This window comes from Rhamphochromis sp. 'chilingali', assembly GCF_963969265.1.
Source record: "Rhamphochromis sp. 'chilingali' genome assembly, chromosome: 16".
Lineage (NCBI taxonomy): Eukaryota > Metazoa > Chordata > Actinopteri > Cichliformes > Cichlidae > Rhamphochromis > Rhamphochromis sp. 'chilingali'.
The window spans coordinates 24,979,640-25,002,178 of NC_137943.1; the positions used below are offsets into that span (position 1 = coordinate 24,979,640).

The following is a 22,539-nucleotide window of genomic DNA, read 5'->3' on the forward strand; positions in this document are numbered from 1 at the left end:
GGAAGATGGACAGCTTTTAATCGGGGTCCTTCAGAGGTCCTTTGAATGCATGTGGCGCGATATGGGAAACTGAGGCGTAAATAGTTTTGATTGTCGTTTTCTTCTCAAAGAGAGGCATAAATTTATCTAAACAACATGTTTTCTGCAGAGCAGAGTTGCTGGTTTATCCGCAAGGTGAGTGTTTTTCTTCTGACACCAGATGACTATTTAGAAAGTGATTTTTCGTGTCTCCTAGCTTGCTAAACTTAGATCTGTTTATGCTAGCTTCTTTGAATGCAGCTAATGAACGTCTTCAGATTTTATTTATTTACAATTATCTTTAAAAGTGTTTACAGAAAGTTGAGAAACCGAGGTGCGAATGGAGGCTATTCAAATAAAAGAAAGAAACGCGAGCAAAGTAAAAGGGGAAAAAAGTGTCTTTACAAATATGAAGTTAGTAACAACTATGCAGATATGTAAGTTTCACACGTTAAACCCGATCGATAAATAGCAACTTGAGTATAGCGTGTTTTCTGGTAGCAAAAACAATAAGGAAAATTAACTTAGTGATTATTTGTATTATTTGACTGAAATATGAAAATATTTGATTCACGCATGTTGTAAACATTAACGATAGGCATCTGGGGGCTCACACTGAAAGTATATAGGCCTCCGTAGTTTCTACCAAACAATGACAGAAAAAGAATTGCTGATGTTGAATTGAAATGTTTTCACTTATTTTAAATTTATGTTACATTGAATGAAGTGAAGATGTCGTGCCAAAAATTGACTCATGTTTCTCTTTCTTTTTTCTTTTAAATTTATTTATTTATTGTAATGTCTGATATTTTGTTTTTATTGGAAAATAGGCTGTACTCAATAGGATTTATGAAGTCGTTATATATATGATAGAGAAATGACCTGTTTTTCATGTATCCTAATGACTCTGACTTATTGTACCTACAATGTGTTCTAGATTATAATCAATCCATTTTTTTTTGCCACCTAAATATATTTATAGAGCTGTTATGTTACGTTTGTTGCATTTATCCGTCCCCCTCTTGACCGGATCTGGCTTGAAAAGGAAAAGTTTAATGTCAGTAATTTTTTATTTTTTATTTTAGCTGGGGAAAATAAAGAATATATAAATTGACTTTGACCAAAAATGATTTCAGCTTCTATCTTGTGGTAGGAATATTGTTTCCTATTCAAACTGATTTGATGTCTTTCATGTAAGATATGTCTGACAGATTATTGGACAATAAGTCATCTACTACAGTTTAAAGCGCTTTGGATGCCTTGTTTATAATGGAGCACTGTAACGAAAAATAATTTCCCCTAGGGATCAGTAAAGTATTCTGATTCTGATTGAAAAGCGCTATATAAATGCAATCCATTATTAAATATGAGTAACCTTTTTTTTTGGAAGTTACCAGTAATCACTTTTACCCCTAATGTAACAGTCATTCAAAACCACTTTTAAGTTCATACCTACCTTTTCCTATAAAACAAGCCTAAAGGGAAAAACAAACAAACAAAAACAAACCAGCTACCTATATTCAACAGAAGCCACTTCATTGCATTATTATCAAGACAAAAAACTAAATTTTGAACATAACACCTTTAACGAGGCATTAACAGTTCCACATGGGTATCACTCTTTGAGAAAATTGAATTGCAATGCAATATTGGGAATGTTTGCATCTTGGTTTCAGAATTTTACACCCCAGAAGATATTGTTTTAAATTACATGCTCTCTGGAGATTTCCTTTACAACCTGATTAGCACAGAACACGTTCTGTACATGAATGTGAAATTTAAGTAAGACAATTTAAAAAAAGAAAAAAAAGACCTTTTCATATGGATTCAAATTTCTTTTTTTTTTTTATAGCGTTGAATCAAGTGGTTATTCTTTCCCAATACTTGGTGATCAATAATAATGATGATAATAATAATAATAATAATAATAATAGTAATAATACATTTTATTTGAGGCCACCTTTCAGAAACCCAAGGTCACCTTACCAAAGAGAAAAATTATTAGAAGGAGTAATAGTCATAAAATGCATAAAATAAGTAAAAATTGCAAAACAGAACTTGACAACAGATAAAATCAGCACTAAAGCGAATAAGCCAGTTTGAACAGATGTGTTTTGAGCTGTGACTTAAATGCGGGAAGAGAGTCTATATTTCTTATGGTTGGAGGAAGAGAGTCCCAGAGCCAAGGAACAAAGCCACCACTAAAGGCTCTGTTCTCCATAAGACATGCGGGCGGAACAGTAAGATGAATAGCAGATGAGGATCTGAGAGGGCGGGAAAGTGGTGATGTGAAGCGGGTCACACAAATAGGAAGGAGCAGATTTATGGATACACTTGTATGTGAGAAGTAAGATTTTAAAGTTGATCCTGGCTTCTATGGCTAACCAGTGAAGCTGCTGAAGAACTGGGGTAATATGAGCTCTTGACGGAATACGAGTTATGACCCGAGCTGCAGAATTTTGAAGAAGTTGGAGTTGATGAAGGGACCTTTTAGGGAGACCAAATAAGAGGGAATTGCAGTAATCAATATGAGACGTAATAAGACTATGGACAAGGATGGGCTATATAATGTCTATAATGTAATAATGACTGCTCTGTTCAGGTAATTTGTTGGAGAGCTGCAGCCAGTATTGCTTGGGCTGTACTGTTGTTGCCACCCAGCACAGCAATTTTTGTGTTCCTCAGCAAGTTCAGTGTTCTCCACCCCATCCAGACCATATCAGGTGAGTCACCACGCTGCATTTTAAGATTACTCAGAGCTGAGTATGAAGCTTACCGTACACTTTTTTTTTTTTTTTTAATTCCAGAATGCTTCTCCATGCTAACAAGTGCAACTGCCATCTTCTCTTTCATCCTGCTGTGTGGAGTGATCATCATGGTTGGTTTCTTGAACTTTGAGTATTACACAGGTGAGTCACAGCACTGCAAAACTTCCCTAAAGATTTTCTTTACTACTAACATGTTACGTGGATAGATCATATGTAAATTTTCATTAGTGAAGCTGGAATTAATGTCACCAGTTCAGTGTTATGGTAGAGCTTATAATAAATAAAATGCTATCATTAGTTTAACAGAATTAAGTAATTTGATTGTGGACTAATGTTGTCTGTTAAATAGGGAATAGTTTGTTGAATGACACCACAACATGAAAAACACACGATCCTTCTCCCTTGGATAAAAAGATTAGTGTTATGTTTTTCTTTAAATTGTATAATAAAACAAAATGAAAGTAAAATGAGTTAAGTTTTACTTTCTTTTCAGGACAACTAAAATACCTGATTGTTTAGTACTGGTTCAACACATCCATGGGGCCAGCTATTACTTTAATAAGCTTTACTCAGGTTTTAAATGATAAGATAATATAATGGGTACTCCACTAAAAAATTGTCTATTATGTAACTTCTTTGTTGTTACTGTTTTTTCTTTCAGTCATTCCAACTATTGCATGCTCGAAAATCGCGCTCTTTGGTCAGCTTCTCCACCCTCGACAGCTTGTCAACTCCCTGGTCCACTGTATCATGGGAATGATTGTAGCTTGGTGTTCTGCCGTTACCATTGGATTTAGATACGAAACTCTTGGCCACCCGTGTGCGCAGACCGATGGGTAAGTGACTACCACACTAAGCTTTGGTGGTGAGCTTTAAACGTTTCTTCCACAGTTTAACTGCCTTCATTTATTTGCAACCCTGACAGTTATCATCAGATGTGTCTGAATGAATATCATCTCATCCTTCTGCTGGGTGGAGCTTTTGTTGGATTCTCTCACAGTCTGCTGGGTGTGATCCACAACATGAACTATGTCTCCTTCCATACTGTTCAGGTAAACAGTGGACTTTAAAATGTTCTTTGTTTATCTGTGATTCTGCCTCACATGTGACAGTGAATCAAAATTAGTATCCTGACTGCGAATAGCTCCAACATATTTTTCTGAGACAAAACAAGTAAATGAGGTGGCTGTAGCTCAGGAGGTAGAGCTGGTCACCTACTGATCCGAACGTTGGAGGTTCGATCCCTGGCTCCTCCAGTCTGCATGCCAAGCATCCTTGGGCAAGATACTAACCCCAAGTTGCTCTCCGATGCATCCATCGGAGTATGAATGTGTGTGAATGTGATTAGATGGCGCTCAGTTTGGGGTCAGTGCTTGTGAGAATGGGTGTGACTTGGTGAATGTGGCATGTTGTATAGAGCGCTTTGAGTACTCCTGGAGAGTAGAAAAGCGCTATACGAGAATCAGTCCATTTACCATTAAATCTCCCCCCCCAAAAAAATAAAATAAATAAATTTAAAAAAAGTTGCAGCTGTCTAGTGTGAGTTAATATTTGTTGTTCATGTTCACTTATTATTTCCCCAGCAATACAAATACCTTCGCTTCAAGGGATGTCTTCCTTTGGTGGTTAGGTGCAGTGCCACTCAGGCACTTTACTCTGTCAGGAACTTCATCGTTGTTTATTACTTTTTGGGTAAGTAACTTTCTTATTAATTAAAATGCCATTAATGAAGCTTCACCCGCTCTATCTCTCTATCTATCTCTATATACAGTGGCTTGCAAAAGTATTCGGCCCCCGTGAACTTTTCCACATTTTGTCATATTACAGCCACACACATGAATCAATTTTATTGGAATTCCACGTGAAAGACCAACACAAAGTGGTGTACACGTGAGAAGTGGAACAAAAAATCATACATGATTCCAAACATTTTTTTACAAATAAATAACTGAAAAGTGGTGTGTGTGTAATTATTCAGCCCCCTGAGTCAATACTTTGTAGAACCACCTTTTGCTGCAATTACAGCTGCCAGTCTTTTAGGGTATGTCTCTACCAGCTTTGCACATCTAGAGACTGAAATCCTTGCCCATTCTTCTTTGCAAAACAGCTCCAGCTCAGTCAGATTAGATGGACAGTGTTTGTGACCAGCAGTTTTCAGATCTTGCCACAGATTCTCGATTGGATTTAGATCTGGACTTTGACTGGGCCAGTCTAACACATGGATATGTTTTGTTTTAAACCATTCCATTGTTGCCCTGGCTTCATGTTTAGGGTCGTTGTCCTGCTGGAAGGTGAACCTTCAGCCCAGTCTCAAGTCTTTTGTGGACTCCAAGAGGTTTCCTTCCAAGATTGCTCTGTATTTGGCTCCATCCATCTTCCCATCAACTCTGACCAGCTTCCATGTCCCTGCTGAAAAGAAGCACCCCCAGAGCATGATGCTGCCACCACCATATTTGACAGTGGGGATGGTGTGTTCAGAGTGATGTGCCGTGTTAGTTTTACGCCACACATAGCGTTTTGCATTTTGGCCAAAAAGTTCCATTTTGGTCTCATCTGACCAGAGCACCTTCTTCCACATGTTTGCTGTGTCCCCCACATGGCTCGTGGCAAACTGCAAACGGGACTTCTTATGGTTTTCTGTTACCAATGGCTTTCTTCTTGCCACTCTTCCATAAAGGCCAACTTTGTGCAGTGCACGACTAATAGTTGTCCTATGGACAGATTCCCCCACCTGAGCTGTAGATCTCTGCAGCTCGTCCAGAGTCACCATGGGCCTCTTGGCTGCATTTCTGATCAGCGCTCTCCTTGTTTGGCCTGTGAGTTTAGGTGGATGGCCTTGTCTTGGTCGGTTTACAGTTGTGCCATACTGCTTCTATTTCTCTGAGTGATCGCTTGAACAGTGCTCTGTGGGATGGTCAAGGCTTGGGAAATCTTTTTGTAGCCTAAACCTGCTTTAAATTTCTCAATAACTTTATCCCTGACCTGTCTGGTGTCTAAATCCAATCGAGAATCTGTGGCAATATCTGAAAACTGCTGGTCACAAACACTGTCCATCTAATCTGACTGAGCTGGAGCTGTTTTGCAAAGAAGAATGGGCAAGGATTTCAGCCTCTAGATGTGCAAAGCTGGTAGACACATACCCTAAAAGACTGGCAGCTGTAATTGCAGCAAAAGGTGGTTCTACAAAGTATTGACTCAGGGGGCTGAATAATTACACACACACACCACTATAGATAGTGTTGTGGAAATTTTAATTACCAAAGCCTGCAGACCAGATGAGTTGTAACAACACCTTTATTTCAGCTATCTCATGCATAAGGAGGGCCGTCAGTCAGGGGGCACTGAAAGTCGTCTCTGACAATGAACAGTTCAGGTCTTTTTTTTTATACACGGTCACAGAACAAAAGGCTTTTACAGTTGCAGTTCACACCTTGGCTCTAAACAGACAGACTCTCTATCACCTGTGTGAATCTCCCCCACTCTGGGGTCAAGCCTTCCTGTGTGAGCTTCCGCATCCTGGGAGACATTCACCAGTTTCTCACCGCCTGTCCCAGCGTGAATGAGGTGTGAACCAGACATACTAAACTAAGTAACATGAAAGCAAGACAATACATTACAGGACAATGCACTAAAGAGAAATCCCACCACAATAGATACATAGATATAGATTGTCTGGATTTTGGCTTTCTCTGCACAGCATACTGGAAGTGTTCATTATTTAAATTTAATATCAACAGGGCACATTCCAAGAACATGGATCTGTAAAACACTGAATCTTCACTTGGGCAGGTTAGTGTTAGATCATATATGATTTATTGAAAATACTTAGCAATGCTTTTTGCCTGATCAGTAGCTCGCCTCGTGCAAAACACTGCATTATCATAGTTATGTGTGATCTACCCTTCCAGCTCTGCCCACCCTCTTGACAGCATAGCTGGATTGCTGGACCTCTCCCTCCTCTACCACCTCTGGATCAGTGCCACCTTTCTCCTCTTCACTTGGTACATCATGCTGCTGCTCTTTAGGATTTTTCTCACTGAGGTATGTATCCGTTAAAGGCAAAATTTAGATCTGTAAATATTTTAAAACCAATTGTGCTGTTCAGTATATTAAGTATCCTTAACAAGTCATCGAGGGAAGGTTGTTTCTTCCTGTTTTAATACTGTGATAATTACATTTCCTAAATAAAATAAATCCTATCTTGAGTCCAGTTCCTCTAGGAACTATTGACCTATTTCAAAATTGCCATTTATTTACAAACTGTTTTTTTTTGTTTTTAAGTTGTCAATTTAGGTGTGTGTGTGTGTCGTGTTATATATCCTTCTGTCATACAGAGGTTCTGCTGACAATTTCAAAATGATTTTGGTCAGTGGAAAACAGTACATAGTAACCACAATAACATCCATAATCAAGACTACACAACTTCTATTTATATTTTTAATAACTTGGAAACACTAGGGGGCAGCAGTGTCAAGGCAATGGGTTTCTAAGGACTGAAAAGCATCTTGACTACAGTTTCTAATGAAAGATAGTAAATAAATAATAAAATGAAATTAAACATAATACATTTCTTCTGTAGGGGTACAGTTTTCCTGTGCAGTCATCTTTTACTGAGGATGCAGACCATTGCCTTCCTAAAGTACTGACTGAAAAGCAGCCAATGCTATTAAAAGTAGGTACAAAACACATTTATATTCTTGCAAACATATCCATTTTAGGTTAAACCCCACTGATCACCAAATTCTGGTGCTCTCTTTTCCCCAATTTCAGTTCCTAGCTTTGCAGGACTTGGCTCTGTTGTCTCAGCATTCTCCATTACGACGGTGTGAAGTCTTCAGTCTGAGTCAACCAGGTCTGATCATAGTTTCTTTGCGCAAAAGAAGTTTTTATTATTTCTATTGCTGTATAGCCCATTCTTCTGATTGTGACATCAGGCATATAATATGTAGATTTTGGTAGTCAACTGTCAAGCTCCTTCTGACCTCACGTCAAACCTCAAGTTAAATCAATCACAAACATCAAACATGCAAGGCAGGAGCCACAGTTCTTTTGTAAGAATTAATCTTGACGCATGTCAGATATTCAGATTGTGCTTTTATCTAGCTCAGAATGTATTTCTTATTTATTTATTCCCAGGTGGACATCCTCATAACTGGAATGCTATCAGTAAAGAGTGCCTCTCTCTGCTGGCTGATCTTACCCAGAGACTTGTAGCCTATCATGACACTGTAGCAACCAATGGCAGGGCCAAATCACTGTCAAGTGGGAGTGAAAGGAAGACCTCTTCTGAAACATCAGGTACATTAGTATCACAGAAGTGGCTGTCCATGTCAGCCAACTGTATAACAGTATATTAACATAGTGTGAGTGTGTTTATGGCATGTATGTATATTTTAATTTTTTTGTAATCCTAACCTCAGGTACAGAAGATTTCATGAGTCCAAGGCCTACCGCTTTTATGAAAACTCCAGCTTCAGTCTTCGCTCGGTCCATTGCTGGAGGCCAGCAGAGCCCTCTAACAGCCCCATTCACCCCTGATCTGGACAGCCCCTTTATGTCTCCTGCACTGCGGCGTCTTGCTGCTCCTGTGGAGCAAGGCTCACCTTGGTATGGCACAGTGCAGAGCCCCCACATCATGAGGCGAGTGCCCAAACTCTGGTCCACATCCACAGGTGAGTAGGGAATAATGGGAGCCGTCAGGTCATTCAGATCGTACAACTGCAATAAAATGCAATGTTAGACAAAAGAGAGAATGTGTTGACTGGTACAGTTCCCCCTTTTTTTTTTTTTTTCTTTTCTTTTTTTTTTTTTTTTTAATGATGGCATATTTGGGGGCAATGAAGTGATACTTTTTTTTACTTTGGTTGGTCTGATAGGTTGATCCATTTTTGGGTACATTATAAGCTTTATGCTTCTGTTGATACAGATTCCCAGGTTAATGGCAGTCCCCCGCCATCACCAGCTTCAGTTCCCAGTGACAAGCAGGAACCCTCCAAACCAAGTTTTCTGGCTCAGTTCCTCCAGAACAGAAGAGAACAGGTACTAAAACCTTGTCTCAAAGCCAAATGATAATGTGTTTTTGGTCCTGCACTGTGCTTCTGACGTAAGGCTTTTCACACTTATTAATTCAGGAATAATATAACAGGAGTCAAGTGCTGTGGTCTACTTCATCCAGCTTTTCTAGTTTTCCAAAAACCTACAGTCAGGGGTGGACAGATGTGAAAATTAACAGGGATATCACAAATTCAGATGTAAGGTTCTGGGAAATGTGCCAAATTGGGAGCTTGTTTATGGTTATTGTTAGAAGTACTGCTTTTACTACAGGGTCTCGACCCAGGGTTAAGTGTGAAAAGCTAGTATTTGTGTTAGTCTGTCTTTTTTTTTTTCTCTCTTTTTAAACTTTATCACCAAAACACTTCTACATTTAATTGTCTCATTTAGGTTAAAAATTTCTTGGCAAAGCGAGTGCTGATAGTGTATTTGTTTAACAAGGTAAGAACGTGTGGCATGTGCATGCTGTCTCCCTTAAACTTCTCCACACTGGGGGGCTCTGGCATGCTCTTATCTGGCTTGGTAGATTTTTGTCTTTTTTTTTTTTCTTTTTCTTTTTTTAATTTTTTAACAAATCTAGCGTTCTCGTGTAGTAGCCATTACTAATTTATCTCCTGGTTCTGGACCTAATGGTGGAGGCATTACTAATGCATCTCTTTTCTATCCAACCTGCTCTTCCAGTGAGCATACTAATTACCTTTTAGAGCTTGAATTAAGGGGTCATGTGACAATCAGTTTAGTGCTTGGAGTATATGCTTAGAGATTTCCTTTTTCTGATCACACAGTGAGATTATGAGAGAAAAATCTCACTACTTGCATTTCCCTGCTTCCTCTGTGTAGAAACTAATGTGGTTAGTCTACTTTCTGAGGTTTATGTATATTTCTTTTAACCACACTTGCATGCTGTAGTGCTGTAGTGTAGTCACACTAAGTGTGCCCCACTAACAACTTCCTAATTTAGCATTGTGAGTCTGCATCTGTTAATTTAAAGGGAAAAAAATCCTGCTAGCTAACATTGTGTGTTGCAGCTCCCAGAAGCCTCGAGTCAGGCTCTCTTTGCTGACAGTCAGGCCCACATCTGGGCTTTGGAAGGTAGGAAGAAACTGTGAATACTTACATTTGATTTGAATTCAATTTCCATCCCGCATATTAATTTATTTTCTTTGATTTCCTTCCATTACAGGGCTCTCTTACCTTGTTCAAGCCTCATTCTCTGAAGATCAGTTTGGGGTTGTGCAGACTACATTACCCAGCATTCTCAGCTGCATGCTGGTCTTACAAGAGGTAAATTACAGTATATTATTTTACCTATTCTGGATATACTTGCTGGAGATTTTCTTGTGCTCCCTTAAAGTAGAAACAGAAGAACAGTAGAAACAACTGTCCTAATGGCTTTTCCATTAGGATAAGGAGACCATTTTTAATAGGGCCCAGTTCACTATAACGCAGGTTGATTAAGCACAATGACCATTTTAAGTAGAACATGTACAGGACAGTTGTACTTCTCGTCTGCAGGCTGTCGATCGACACTTCAAGCTGCCCCATGCCTCCAGTAAGCCTGTCAGGTCGACCAGCAGCATGGGAGACTCAACATACAAAACTCTGCGCTTTGCTCTCAGGGCCACACTAAAGACTGCCATCTACAGGATAACAACCACATTTGGTGATCACTTAAAGTAAGGCTGCTTACAATTTAAAATCTGAGTAGTATTTTGTGTGATTAAGAAAGAAAACTGCATGCTGAGTATTATAACCCTTGGTGTTTTTGTTTGATCCTCAGTGCTGTTCAGCTGTCTGCAGAGCATCAGAAAAGATTGCAGCAGTTTCTGGAGTACAAGGAGTAATGTATTTGACGCTGGCCGTGCCTTGAGATTCTTATCGATGCATAAAGATGTCAACAAATGAAAGGCCATGATAGTGCCTCTTTTAATATTTATGTCTGCACTATACCGTGGGATTATATTTGATGGTTGAGATCACATCTCTCACATGCAGGAAGGAGCAGGAAGCCAAACAGACTGAAACGGGTTGAAGGACTGTTATCTCTTGTGTTTAGGAGATATTAATCTACCCTACAGTAAAAGAGGCTCAAAATAAATAAATAAAATTTTTTTCCTCACAAGGAAATGTGAGAAATTCATATATGACATTTGTTGATTGGGATGAGTTACAAAGGGCTCTCTGTGCATCATCATCTTTGGATTTCATATTTCAGCTGCTGTTCTCTTGAGTAATATTTTTGGTGTTGAAAAGAGATGGCACGAGGGCTAACGAAGAAGCTGTCTTTGTTTTGTAATGAGCTTTTTTTTTTTTTTTGGCTTCACGGGTGTCTGAAATGGATCCTAAAAATGCATTTTCATAGATCTGGTTTTGAGTCTAATCACCTGCCTAGAAGAACTGATCATCTGTCTGCATCAGCTCAGCAAAATACATTTTCAAATTAGACACCAGCTTTTGTACATGTTACCAGTTTGTATGATTTTTTTTTATTTTTTTTTTTTATTTTCATGATAAATGACGTTATCATATGAGAGGAACAGGTTTGGTGCAGCAGGTTTTAAGCCTGGATAAATGTTGTCACTGCCAGAATTTAAGTTTCTGCTCAAAAAACAGTTTGAATAAAAACACGTGAAGATCCTTTCTCTGGTTTGGAGAAATGCGTGCTTGTCACAGGCGTAAGACGGAGGAGGCAATTGAAAGGAAAGACCATGCCAAAGTTGTCAGATATATGATGAACAAAAAGTGTAGGAGTGGAGACTTCAATCAATGCTTTCTGCTCAGGGCTACTTACCTCAGTACTGAACCCTCACACCAGAATCCCAAATTATACATTAGACAGCAGAGGGCTTTGATTGTTGTGCAAACTGGCTACATATGGAAGAAAAATGCAATTCCATTAATTAAACTGGAGGAATTGTGATTCTCTTTGTAGGAGAAACCTATAAACAATAACTGAGCTCTATTAGAATACAGCCTAAACAGCATGAAACCTGAGACTGCAGCAGCTAAATGGAATTCAGCAATTATAATAACATATAATAATAATAACAGATTACAATTACAGATGGAAATCAGCAGTCTCGCAAGCAACTGTATATACACTCACCTACCACTGCCTCAGTTTTTCATGGCATAGATTAAACGAGGTGCTGGAAACATTCCTTAGTTGCTGCAAATCTCCGGCTAAATGACAGGCACTGACCACCCCCCTAAAATTTGCTAGCTCCCCCCACCCTCCTCTGGCAACACTGTCTATGTTGGTACTAATTTTAATAAACTTGAGTACAAAAGAGAGGAAGACACGCTACAATCAATCTATGAAAACAGGTTTTTATGGATTAAAAATTATATTTGGTTTTCATATGTATGTATTTTCAGTGATATCAACTTTAATAACAGGAAATTAAGTAGACAGAATTATTTTCTTTCTCTTTTTTTGCTATCTGTTTTAAGTATATTTGACAACAGCATAAGAAAACTGGAAATTCTGTTATTGCTGTGCTACCCCAATATTTTTAGTGGCCACCCCTATGAAAAAGTTCTGGAGGCAGCCCTGGTCCGTAGCTGGGAATCTCATCAATGTAGAAAAAAATCATGAAGAAAAGAGGATATCTTAGGAGTCTGAAAGATCTTTGAGTCAGCAAATATGGTCTAGGTCCTCACTTTGTCTTCCTACAACAAAAAAAAACATCTAGTATGTTTGGAAAAGTTGTGTTTAAAAGAAATTCTCTGTTTAACATAAATTTTTCAAAGGCAGGCTTATAATTCTGTCCTCTGTGCATCTTATTTTTTGCAAACTGTTTAAGATTCATTATCAGTTACAATTTTTCATATTTTAGCAACATTAATGGCAATTTAAAAATCAATCTGTTAATAAACAGCATGATATTCATGATTGTACTACAATCATGTTTTATGCCCTTCTAAAATCTATGGAGCCATGGACCAATTTACCTGAATATGAGAGTCAAAGTGATGATATTTTAGATTGTCTGTGTTATTTTCATATTTGACCGAGCATCAATGAAGTGGATGAGTACATCATTAGAAATTAGTAAACCTTAGCAGTGAACATTTAAATGAGACAGTTTAAAAAAAGAGCAATAGTGATTGAAACATTCAAAACCTAAACAGGTCTCTGTGTGTCTTTGCTGGGTTCACAAAGCTGGTGTACAGCCCCACTGTTTTTTTTAATCACCCTCCTTTACAACCACCAGTTTGCTACCACAAGACACACAAGAAAGGTCTCTGCAAATCCAATGACAACATTTTAAACACACACAATAGGGCAAGCAAGTGTTTTAACAAATGCAAAAGAATGAGACCATAAAATGACAACATCAAGAGCACTGTTTTTGTTTATTGCACGAATCGTACTTATTTCCAACTGAACTGGTAGAACGCAATATTAGGCAGTGGTGGGGAAAAAACTGTTCATCAAAAGCTGTAATATGTATACAAGATACCCAAAATAGCCAGTGGGAACATCTGGATAGAACTGTCTCAAATCATGGATTGATATCTAGAAAGGAAACACTGCTTTTTGTTTCTCTGGGAAGAAAAAAAGAAAAAGTCAATACTTGAAATGATAGCAGTTCTGTTTATAACAGATGTCATAAGAAGAGGAAAAAAAACAGAAAATGGTCATGTCAAGACATGTTTTTCTCTGGATTTAAAAGTATTTTGTCCTCATATAGAATATAAACCTCTGGATCATTACCAATCAAATGTTCTGACATTTTTTTCTGAAGTCGAACAGCATTTGCTAAAGTCTTTTTTTTTCTTTTTTCTTTTTTTACAGTTTTAATATATATTTATATATATACATATAAATTCAACTAACTACAGTTCTCATAGAAAATGAGAAAAGCTGGACTTTTATCGCTCTCACACAACAAATGACTGGCAAGCATATTGACTCTGCTCCTCCCCCCCATCCTCATCTTTGAGCTGCTGTCAACACAGCACAGAGACAGGAGTGATGTGCTGGCTGCTAACACCTGACCTGGCTCAGGTGGAATTCATTTTAAACCTTTTCTTTTGTTGTTGTTCTTGCCATAAGCTAGATGATACATTGGTCAGGCTTATTAAATATACTAAATGTGAAGCTAACACCATCAGGTACTTAGCATTGTTTTATACAAAGGGGATGCAACCCAGGGATGTGGCTAGGCTGGGTCTGTCCAGAGATAACCAAACCAACTAATAAGCACTAAGTTATAACACTGTATGTCAATTTTTTAAGCCAAATCTCAAAGCCTAGAAAACTTCCTTTCTGGTTACTCTCCACCATCCTCAGTGACAATTAAGATTGTCATACAGCTTAAACAAACATAAAATGTGATAAGTGGAGAGATTCAAATGTGCTGCTATGTGGACTGAACCAGGCTAGCCATTTCTCCCTTGTTCAAGATTCATGGCAAGAAAATGAAAGTTAATGTCCAAATTTCTTTAAGGAACCACATAAACATCTGCAGCCCTTTATCACTCCCATCTCTATTGGCTCTTAGGCAGTGTTTCAACTGCAATTAATCCAGGTCGTTTCTGGCTCTTTAAAATGACAAATTCCCCAACAGAGCCCCAAATCGGTCCTTAATTCCTACACATATGCTGAACACCTTCTACCTCTCAATTTCTGTGATCACTGAGAGTCGAACTAAATAGAGACTGAGGGAGGAAGAGGAAGAAAGAGGTGAGGAAAGGCTGGTCAAAACAAAGGAAACCACCTCTTCTCAACTCATGAAACACTTAAGTGCAAAACACCCCCGTCTCAGAAAAAAAAAAAAACATTAAAAAAAAAAACAAAAAAAACCTAAACTGGATTTTCCTATCACACACTCAGTGCACATTTTGTCTGTGTCTCAAACTAAAGCATCCCTGATTCAAAGTGCACTCAGTAGTGATGGGGGCAGATGATGGAAGGAGGAGAGGAGGGAGTGGCTGAGGGCAGCATGTAGGATAATGCAGCACATAGAGAGTTAGTACTTCTCTGGGAGCAAACAAGTGATAGATGCAATCAGCTGTTTGAGCTAACAGCCTAAGAATCAGTATGATACTGGGAGTGGGGGCCGCTGGGCTCTCCCTCAAAGTTCAAATCTTAAAGGAAGTCACATTTAGGGGATGGCTTGAGTGTATAAACCCCTCCTCAACACAGAAAAGTCAAAAGCAAGAGGTGTGTTACTAAGAGAAAGGGGATTGTGTGCTGGTGATGTATAGCTTACTACAGGTTGCCTAAAGCTGGATGTATATGTTGCCATATACACACAGTACATCATTCTGGGCCTAGACAGAGCATTTAATTGATGTATGGACAGCCAAGGACCTCCAAATGGTTCATAGGGGTGTAAAAGCAGTTACTAACCTCACCTCTTTGAAAAAGTCTCAAAAAAACAAAACTAGAAAGGGATTCTGGAAGTGTGTCTGTAGTTGCCATATGCACACTCGTAACTGCTGAGAAACCTGGTGCTAAGCATCTCTGTCACTATCACTCTGCTTCAACAGTATGTTTAAGTAAATGTGTGTTTATCTGTGTTTGTGTGTTAAAAAAGTCTGTGGCTCGTCAGTGTTTGAATGTGCCAGTGTGTCAATAGTGCTTGCCTATGTGCATCAATTCAAGGGCAATAAAGTGTGTTTATGTATGTGTGTGTGTTTATGTATGTGTGTGTGTGTGTTTATGTATGTGTGTGGCTCATGATGACATGCACTGGACGTGATCTGGACCTCCGTCCTCTTCATCTGAGGAATCTGGAGAACTCCAAGAATCATCTGTGTCTGCATCTGCACCCTCACGGCGGGCCTGGATTTGAGCCAGAGAAAAGTGACAATGAGCAAGTTAAATGAGTCACATGCAAACATCCTAGGGCTGTGCGATATGACCAAAATCTCATATCCCGATATAAGAATTCCATCGTCCCGATAACAATATAAATCACAAAAATTTAACATTTCCTGTAAATTCTGTGAATCTCAGGCAACTCGACTTGCGTGAAGTGTTTCCAGCTGCGCGTCCTTCACCCGGAGTCGAGTGTTTTAACCGATGCATGAAACTATACATTTTTAGACATAAGTTGTATTTATTACACGGCGTGCTGCGGGTTGCCTGTTCTAACGTTTGAGTCTAAGGTTTATTTTTTAGTACCTGGCGGCTCTTTTTTACTTCTCATCCGTAAATAATCTGCTCTTTCACGTGATTCAGTTCATTTTGAAAAGTCTCAACAGGATCTTGAGCTTTATTGTGAAAGGTTTATGTGGAACATAAACAAGCGGACACGCGATGCTGTTACCATCGTTGTTGCTAACCACAACGCATAAAAACAGGCGCTTGTCCGTCCGTAGCGTGGTTATATTACATATAAGAGAAAGAGAGAACTTTAAGAAATTATTATAGCCACTACAGTGACCATCAAAACGATGAAAAAATATTGCCGTAAACAGTTTATTTTGCGACACCACGAAACAAACGATAGCGTAAAATGAAACGATAGATGTTTTTATATCGTCAAACGATATATATCGTTATATCGAACAGCCCTAAAACATCCCATCTGTTCTTTTCAGAAAACTGAAACATTTTCAACATATTGGATTGTTACTTTTTCAGATTTTCTTCCAACATAAATTATTTTTGCAGAGACATTACATAGATGTATTAGAAAATTGCTTCTCTAAAGACACTTTTCATAACTTTTTTCAAAAATATTAACTCTTCCCTGTCAATCCCTGTCCAACCCCTACCCCCCAAAAAAGAAAGTAATTTTGGACTTGTTGAGATCTCACCCTTGCAGGTCTCCTGTTTCTCATGTGTCTCATCAGGAACCACAACAGCTGGGTGTCGTACTGATCGCCGTGGCGCACACTGTCCTCGTCACGCTCCCGTTTGTTTTTCTTCATTACCTTCTCAAACAAAACAAAATGAGTGTGAATATGGAGGACAGAGAGGGTGTAATATTAGCTAACATGTCCATGTCCTTGATGCAAAGAGAGTATATGTTATAAAGTAAGATTTAATACAATTATATTACCACTGAAATTAATTTAAGACCAAGAGTAGCTGTTTTGTTACTGGTTGTTTAGCCAACATTCATCTACCCATTACAGTAGGTTAAATCCTTCATTACCATTTGTGAACCAAGTAAATGTCATTTGCTGATCTCTTTCTAAAGAATTGGTGTAATGCCTCTTCCAGACCAAACAAAAAAACGCAGCGGCCTAACAATGCAGTCAGATTTCCCGGAAGGAAGGTCTAAAGGTACTGTATGATGAAAATTTTCAATTATCACAGTGACTAATAAATAAATAAATAAAACAGTTATAACATATCTGTTTCATTCTGGGTGTGAGGCTTCCATGTTTCAACGTTGGTCCTCTAATGCTAAACAATGGGGACTTTTTACCCACAGAGTGGACAAAGTGGAGTTACACAACACACAAGCGGTCGGCTTCTCACATAAATAGCAACTGTACAGATGAAATTAGGTCTGTACACATTAGGTTTTACAGTCAAACAGGCAAATGTGTTGGGGCACATTTACTTCCGTTTTCACTTTCAGTAGTTTAGATAAAATCTTAAACTGGATTCATTAAAAATCTGTGTGAGTATCTGCAATATCACAATTACATCATTGTAAAGCATTCATTTGTCTGAATTCACACAATAAAACAGGATACAATACCTCTTTGAGACCCTTGAGTCCTGTGGGGGTTTCAGCTGTGGGGGCCCACAGTTTGATGTCATGATCCAGCCCACTGGTAGCCATACCTGGCAGATGTGGATGTGGCTCCAAACAGTTCACCTGTGGTTTTCAAAGGTCAAACGTACAGCAGATAACACATTGATGTTCTAATTTATATATAAAAATGAAAACTTAAAAGTATAAATACATAAGTCTGATGCTGCAAATTGCTACTAAAAACAAGTTATTGGAGTGAAACCTTCAACATCTAAAGCAGCGGTCCCCAACCTTTTTTGCACCACGGACCGGTTTATGCCCGACAATATTTTCACGGACCGGCCTTTAAGGTGTCGCGGATAAATACAACAAAATAAAACTAGTATCGGTACCAAAAAAAAAGAAGATTTATTCATAACACACGCGAAAAGACTCAGGAACACCGAGTTAACGATAAAAACAATAACAAAATAACGCTGAAAAATGATAAAAACCCTGAAAACCATACATTTCAGACCTGAGCCTCAACTATCGCGGCCCGGTACCAAACGACTCACGGACCGGTACCGGTCCGAGGCCCGGGGGTTGGGGACCGCTGATCTAAAGGGTCTTACAAAGTTGTCTCATTCAAAAAAAATCTGTGGTACTTTCCCACTCACCACTCCTCCTCGGTCTCCCTCCATAAACTGGACAATACGAGCAGAGTATTTGTCCCATAGATAGATGTGCCCACAGTCGCTGCCACTGACCACAAACTCACTGCATGGCCCATAGAAATTCACCCCCTTCACTGTGAGCAAGAGGACGGTATTATATCAATGCCAGAAACTCAAAAATGACCTGCTGACAGCTTTATTTTGTAGAGTTGTCTATACCTTATACAGCTTATTTAAAATAATTTTAAAAAGTAGTACCTGTGGCATTATTGCGGTGACCCTTATATCTCCTGAGATAGTCTGCCCCATCACTGTGGTCGGAGTCAAACAAGTAGATGTCTTCATCATTGTAACTAGCCAGGAGCTCTGGACATACAGAAAATGTCAAACAGCCATTTGCTTAATTTCCTTTAATGCAATAAAGGCAGAAGTTAGTCATGACTTTCATAACTTTTGACTATGCACACATCATTTATATATGCCAAGCCAAAAGTTGATAAATTGGTGTCATTGGCACTTTATCTGACCTTATTGGTTTTCTACAAAAGATACACATTTCAGAAGAAGAAAAATCCTAGAATTTTAGTCAGTGAGCTAACTCCTAGTTCTATTTCAATGTCACTGAGATTGCACAGTGGTTGCATCACATCACACAAGAAGGGAAGAGGTTTGAACTAAAAAAAAAAAAAGGAAAGAAAAAAAAAAGACTAGATCGAGGAATTATCAAGGGTCTGTGTCCTTATTTTTAAGAAATATTTCTAAAAATGTTCATAATAGAATAAGAAAAGAATGAGAAAACTTATTTTACCTGTGCCATCGTGACTGTACACAAGGCAGGTTATGTTGGTTTTAGACTCACTGGATACCAGATGTGAGGGACAAAACTTTTTCAGTACACCATTGTTATCATTTTCATTAATCTTCCTCTGGTCATAGATCCTAAAGAAAGTGAAAACAAAATAATGTCAGAAGAGAAAAAGAGTCAAAGAATAACATTTAAGTGACAAAATTGTATCATACCACAATGATAATGGATTCTTTAGAGTGGGGAAAAAAGCATTTTTACTATTCCCTGGTTCATACCTCACATACTGATCTCTCCCGCCAACAGCAAAGTGGTGTGTCTTTGCTGGGTTCACAAAGATGGTGTACAGCCCCACTTTTTTATCACCCTCCTTTACAACCACCAGTTTACTACCACAAAGATACAAGGAGACACAAAAGAACACCAGTATTACCACTGATCAACCTAAAAAATTTTTTAATCTGTTTATGTGTTTTGCTCACATGGTGCGCAAGACAGTTTTGTCAATCCACAGCAAGTCTCACTCTACACTCACTGTGACAAAACTAGCTGAATGTGAAACTTAATAGTACTTAGCTGAGAGCCATTGCACAGAATTCAGTTATGTGAATACATAATGATAATAAAAAATCTTGACTCTTACTTGGCAGGGCGGTCTAGACGCAAGTCAATACCAAATACAACAGCATCCTCTCCAGCTGACAGAAAGGAGCAAGGTGAATCTGGCTCAAGGGCCAGCTAAAAAATACAAAACAAAAAATTGATATGATACCAATTCAGCTGTCTCTAAGAGTCTTAAACACCACTGGACAAAGATTTCCTCTCACAGACCTTGTGTGCAGCGCCTTTATGCTGTGCAACCCGTTTCGTGTTCTTGCAGCGCTGTGTGGCAGAAAGCTCAGCCACTCTGATCTGACCATCACGAGCACACATGGCCAAGGTGGAGTCCCCACTGTGAGGCAGGAACTTTGCCTAAATTAAAGCCAAGGGTAGCCCAATCATGCATTTTATAACCACAATTTAACTTGATTAAATTATGCTCATGAATTAGTCACTTCAATCTGTCTTGTAAGTTTGGTTTTTTTTAATAATGGATTATTATAAAATAATAAAAACAATAAATAAATCATCAAATAGCAATTTACTGCTTGTCTCTAACTTAGTCTTGTTTCCACATTCTACTTTTTTATCACTGTTTCTGTGGTATAATGATTATAGCTTCTTATAAGAAAAAGTCCCAGAAAGCTACTTATTTTGTCTCAACAACAAACAATCAAATGAGAAGAAGAGAATATTAAAAAACTACTCAATAATTTAAACATCATCTTATTAACTCTTGAAGGAAACTGAAGTTTTTAGAACATTAAAAACCCCCCACAGATTTTTCCTTCTGCTGTATCGAACACTAACACATTACTATTACTAACATTTATTTGGAAAAATAACTAAAGGACTAACTAATAATGAACCTCTACCGTAGTCCTATTTTTGTGTTTTACCTGAAAGACATTGCTCTTGTGTCCACTGTCAAACTCCAGTTCAGCACGACGGATGGCCCAGTCCCAGATCACCACACGCAGGTCATCGCTGCCTGATGCCAGGCGTGTGCCTGATGGATTGAAATGCAATGTGTTGACACAACCTGTATGCCTCTCTAATCGGCCTTGGAGCTCCAGCCTTTGCACGAGGCCACGAGCCCCACACACGCGCCTCACAAACTGGTGTGAGTCCCTGCCGATCTCTCTGGAGCGCAGCGAGGGTACCGCCCGCCACACAGGACCACGCATGTCACGGAGCTCTGCCCCGAGCCATGCCTCCATAGCTTCATCATCATCGTCGTCGTCATCATCATCTTTCTGTTCTTCTTCATCATCATCATCGTCGTCGTCATCATCATCTGAACTTGAGGAGTGGTTAGTGCCGCCGCCAGGTCTGTTTCTCTTTCTAGCTGCCCTTTTCCCACCATCTTTTTCTTTGGCCTTCTCTCGCCTTCCTCCCTCGCTCTCCCTTTCACCATCCTCAGTTAAAGAGTAGAGGCCGCTGCCGTCCATGCTGTCTGTATCTTCATCCTCTTCTCCCTCCCTGGTTGTGCCCGTCTCTCCTTCTACATCTGGCATAGATTTGTCTCCAGATGCTTCGGCTGTTTCTTTGGGAGCTATGGAAATAGAAACGCCCAATATAAGGTTAAAGCAACACTGTCACATAGGGAGATTCATAAAATACATAAAGAAAAAGACAAATATGTAGATGGTTAGTCATATATAGTAGGAAAAACTCATTATGAAATTTTTCCACCATACTAAAACTATAAGAGTTACCATTTAGAGAGGAAGACTGTGTTTGCCCCTCTTTGCTTCCAGAGGCATCCCCCTCTTTGTGTCGGTCTTCTCCAGGCTCCTTTTCTTCAGAGCCACCTATTGAAGCCAAACATTTTCTCTGATGAACTCTGATGACTGCTGCGGAGTATGACACCATGCACTGCTGTCATTAGTATATAAACTGACTTGTTTTACCGTTAAGCACCGTGGATTTGCCGTCAGCCTCAGCCATTGTATCTGTGAAGTCCTGCGTCGACCCGAGGTACAACCTCGTGTTGGACACAAAAACAAAATTAATGGTGCATTGACAACTACTCAAAATCAGACTGGATAGTTTGTGTGCTATAAACGAGGCGACGCCACGGCTTTCATTTGATAAGCTCTTGCCAAATAGCGACTTGACACTATTTGCAATAGGGTACAAGTTACCTGTTAGCCCCGTAGCTTCCAAACTAACAGTCTGGCTAATTTTACAAGCTATACACCGCTGCATGTAAAGATATAAACAAACGAAGTCGTTTGTTAGCCGAATCACGGGCCTGTTTTGCTTTGTGATATTTAACTATGTATTGTCCTGTATAAAAGAACTGCTTGACTGCCTGACAGTTATTACCATAAGCTAATGCTACCTAGCAAACTCGAGGCTAACAAATGTCGAAACTAAAACACAGTTTTCTAAGTTGTGCTGCACAACTAACCAGCTACTGGTCAAAATGCAAACAAGCGGCTAGCATTGCTTATACTCGCTAACTAGCACAGCTAGCGTTACCTGTAGTCGAAGGCCCGACGAGGCGTACTTCTTAGTTTAGTCTTAATCTTTATTGCAGATTTATTTGCTCCACCTCGCTACTCAGCAAATGAGCTAAGTGCCTTGACTAGGAACTCTATGACGAAAAACACACGACATGAGGAATGCGTGCATAAAGCTTTTTTGAAAAGTCAGACTATATTGCGAGCTAGCTGCGTTCACATAAGATTGCCTGCTCTGTTTATGTTTTGACGGTTCAGCTTTTTCTTTTTTTCTTTTTTTTTTCTAGTTACATTTCCGGTTTCGTGCTCGCATGTTTTTTTTTCTACCGGAAGTTTGGTACGCAGAGATTAACCATCGGCATCAACAACGACAATAATAATAATAATAATAATAATAATAATAATAATAATAATAATAATAATAATATGAACAAGACGATATGCGCAAAAACCTTTGTCCTGTAGTTGCTGAGACCACTGGGATGGGTCATATTGACTAATTAC

At 39.0% G+C, this 22,539-nt stretch overlaps 2 protein-coding genes across 2 annotated transcripts; one reads left to right on the forward strand and one right to left on the reverse strand.

Moving 5' to 3' along the window:
- The first annotated feature begins 38 nt into the window (after window positions 1-38).
- Window positions 39-11,475, forward strand: ndc1 (NDC1 transmembrane nucleoporin). The gene is made up of 18 exons (XM_080861226.1): window positions 39-174; window positions 2,621-2,741; window positions 2,826-2,927; window positions 3,448-3,622; window positions 3,712-3,838; window positions 4,370-4,478; window positions 6,524-6,575; window positions 6,695-6,827; window positions 7,366-7,458; window positions 7,557-7,638; window positions 7,923-8,084; window positions 8,207-8,458; window positions 8,713-8,825; window positions 9,228-9,278; window positions 9,866-9,929; window positions 10,021-10,121; window positions 10,353-10,513; window positions 10,618-11,475. The coding sequence occupies exons 1-18, from the start codon at window positions 136-138 to the stop codon at window positions 10,679-10,681; spliced, it is 2,001 nt and encodes a 666-aa protein (XP_080717352.1). The 5' UTR covers window positions 39-135; the 3' UTR covers window positions 10,682-11,475.
- dcaf8 (DDB1 and CUL4 associated factor 8) lies at window positions 11,317-22,301 on the reverse strand. The gene is made up of 13 exons (XM_080861227.1): window positions 22,055-22,301; window positions 21,481-21,554; window positions 21,286-21,381; window positions 20,467-21,122; window positions 19,799-19,939; window positions 19,611-19,705; window positions 19,246-19,356; window positions 18,971-19,101; window positions 18,421-18,528; window positions 18,166-18,296; window positions 17,510-17,629; window positions 16,614-16,730; window positions 11,317-15,633 (listed from the first exon to the last, which is right to left on the reverse strand). The coding sequence occupies exons 2-13, from the start codon at window positions 21,515-21,517 to the stop codon at window positions 15,526-15,528; spliced, it is 1,851 nt and encodes a 616-aa protein (XP_080717353.1). The 5' UTR covers window positions 21,518-21,554; window positions 22,055-22,301; the 3' UTR covers window positions 11,317-15,525.
- Window positions 22,302-22,539: the final 238 nt, after the last annotated feature.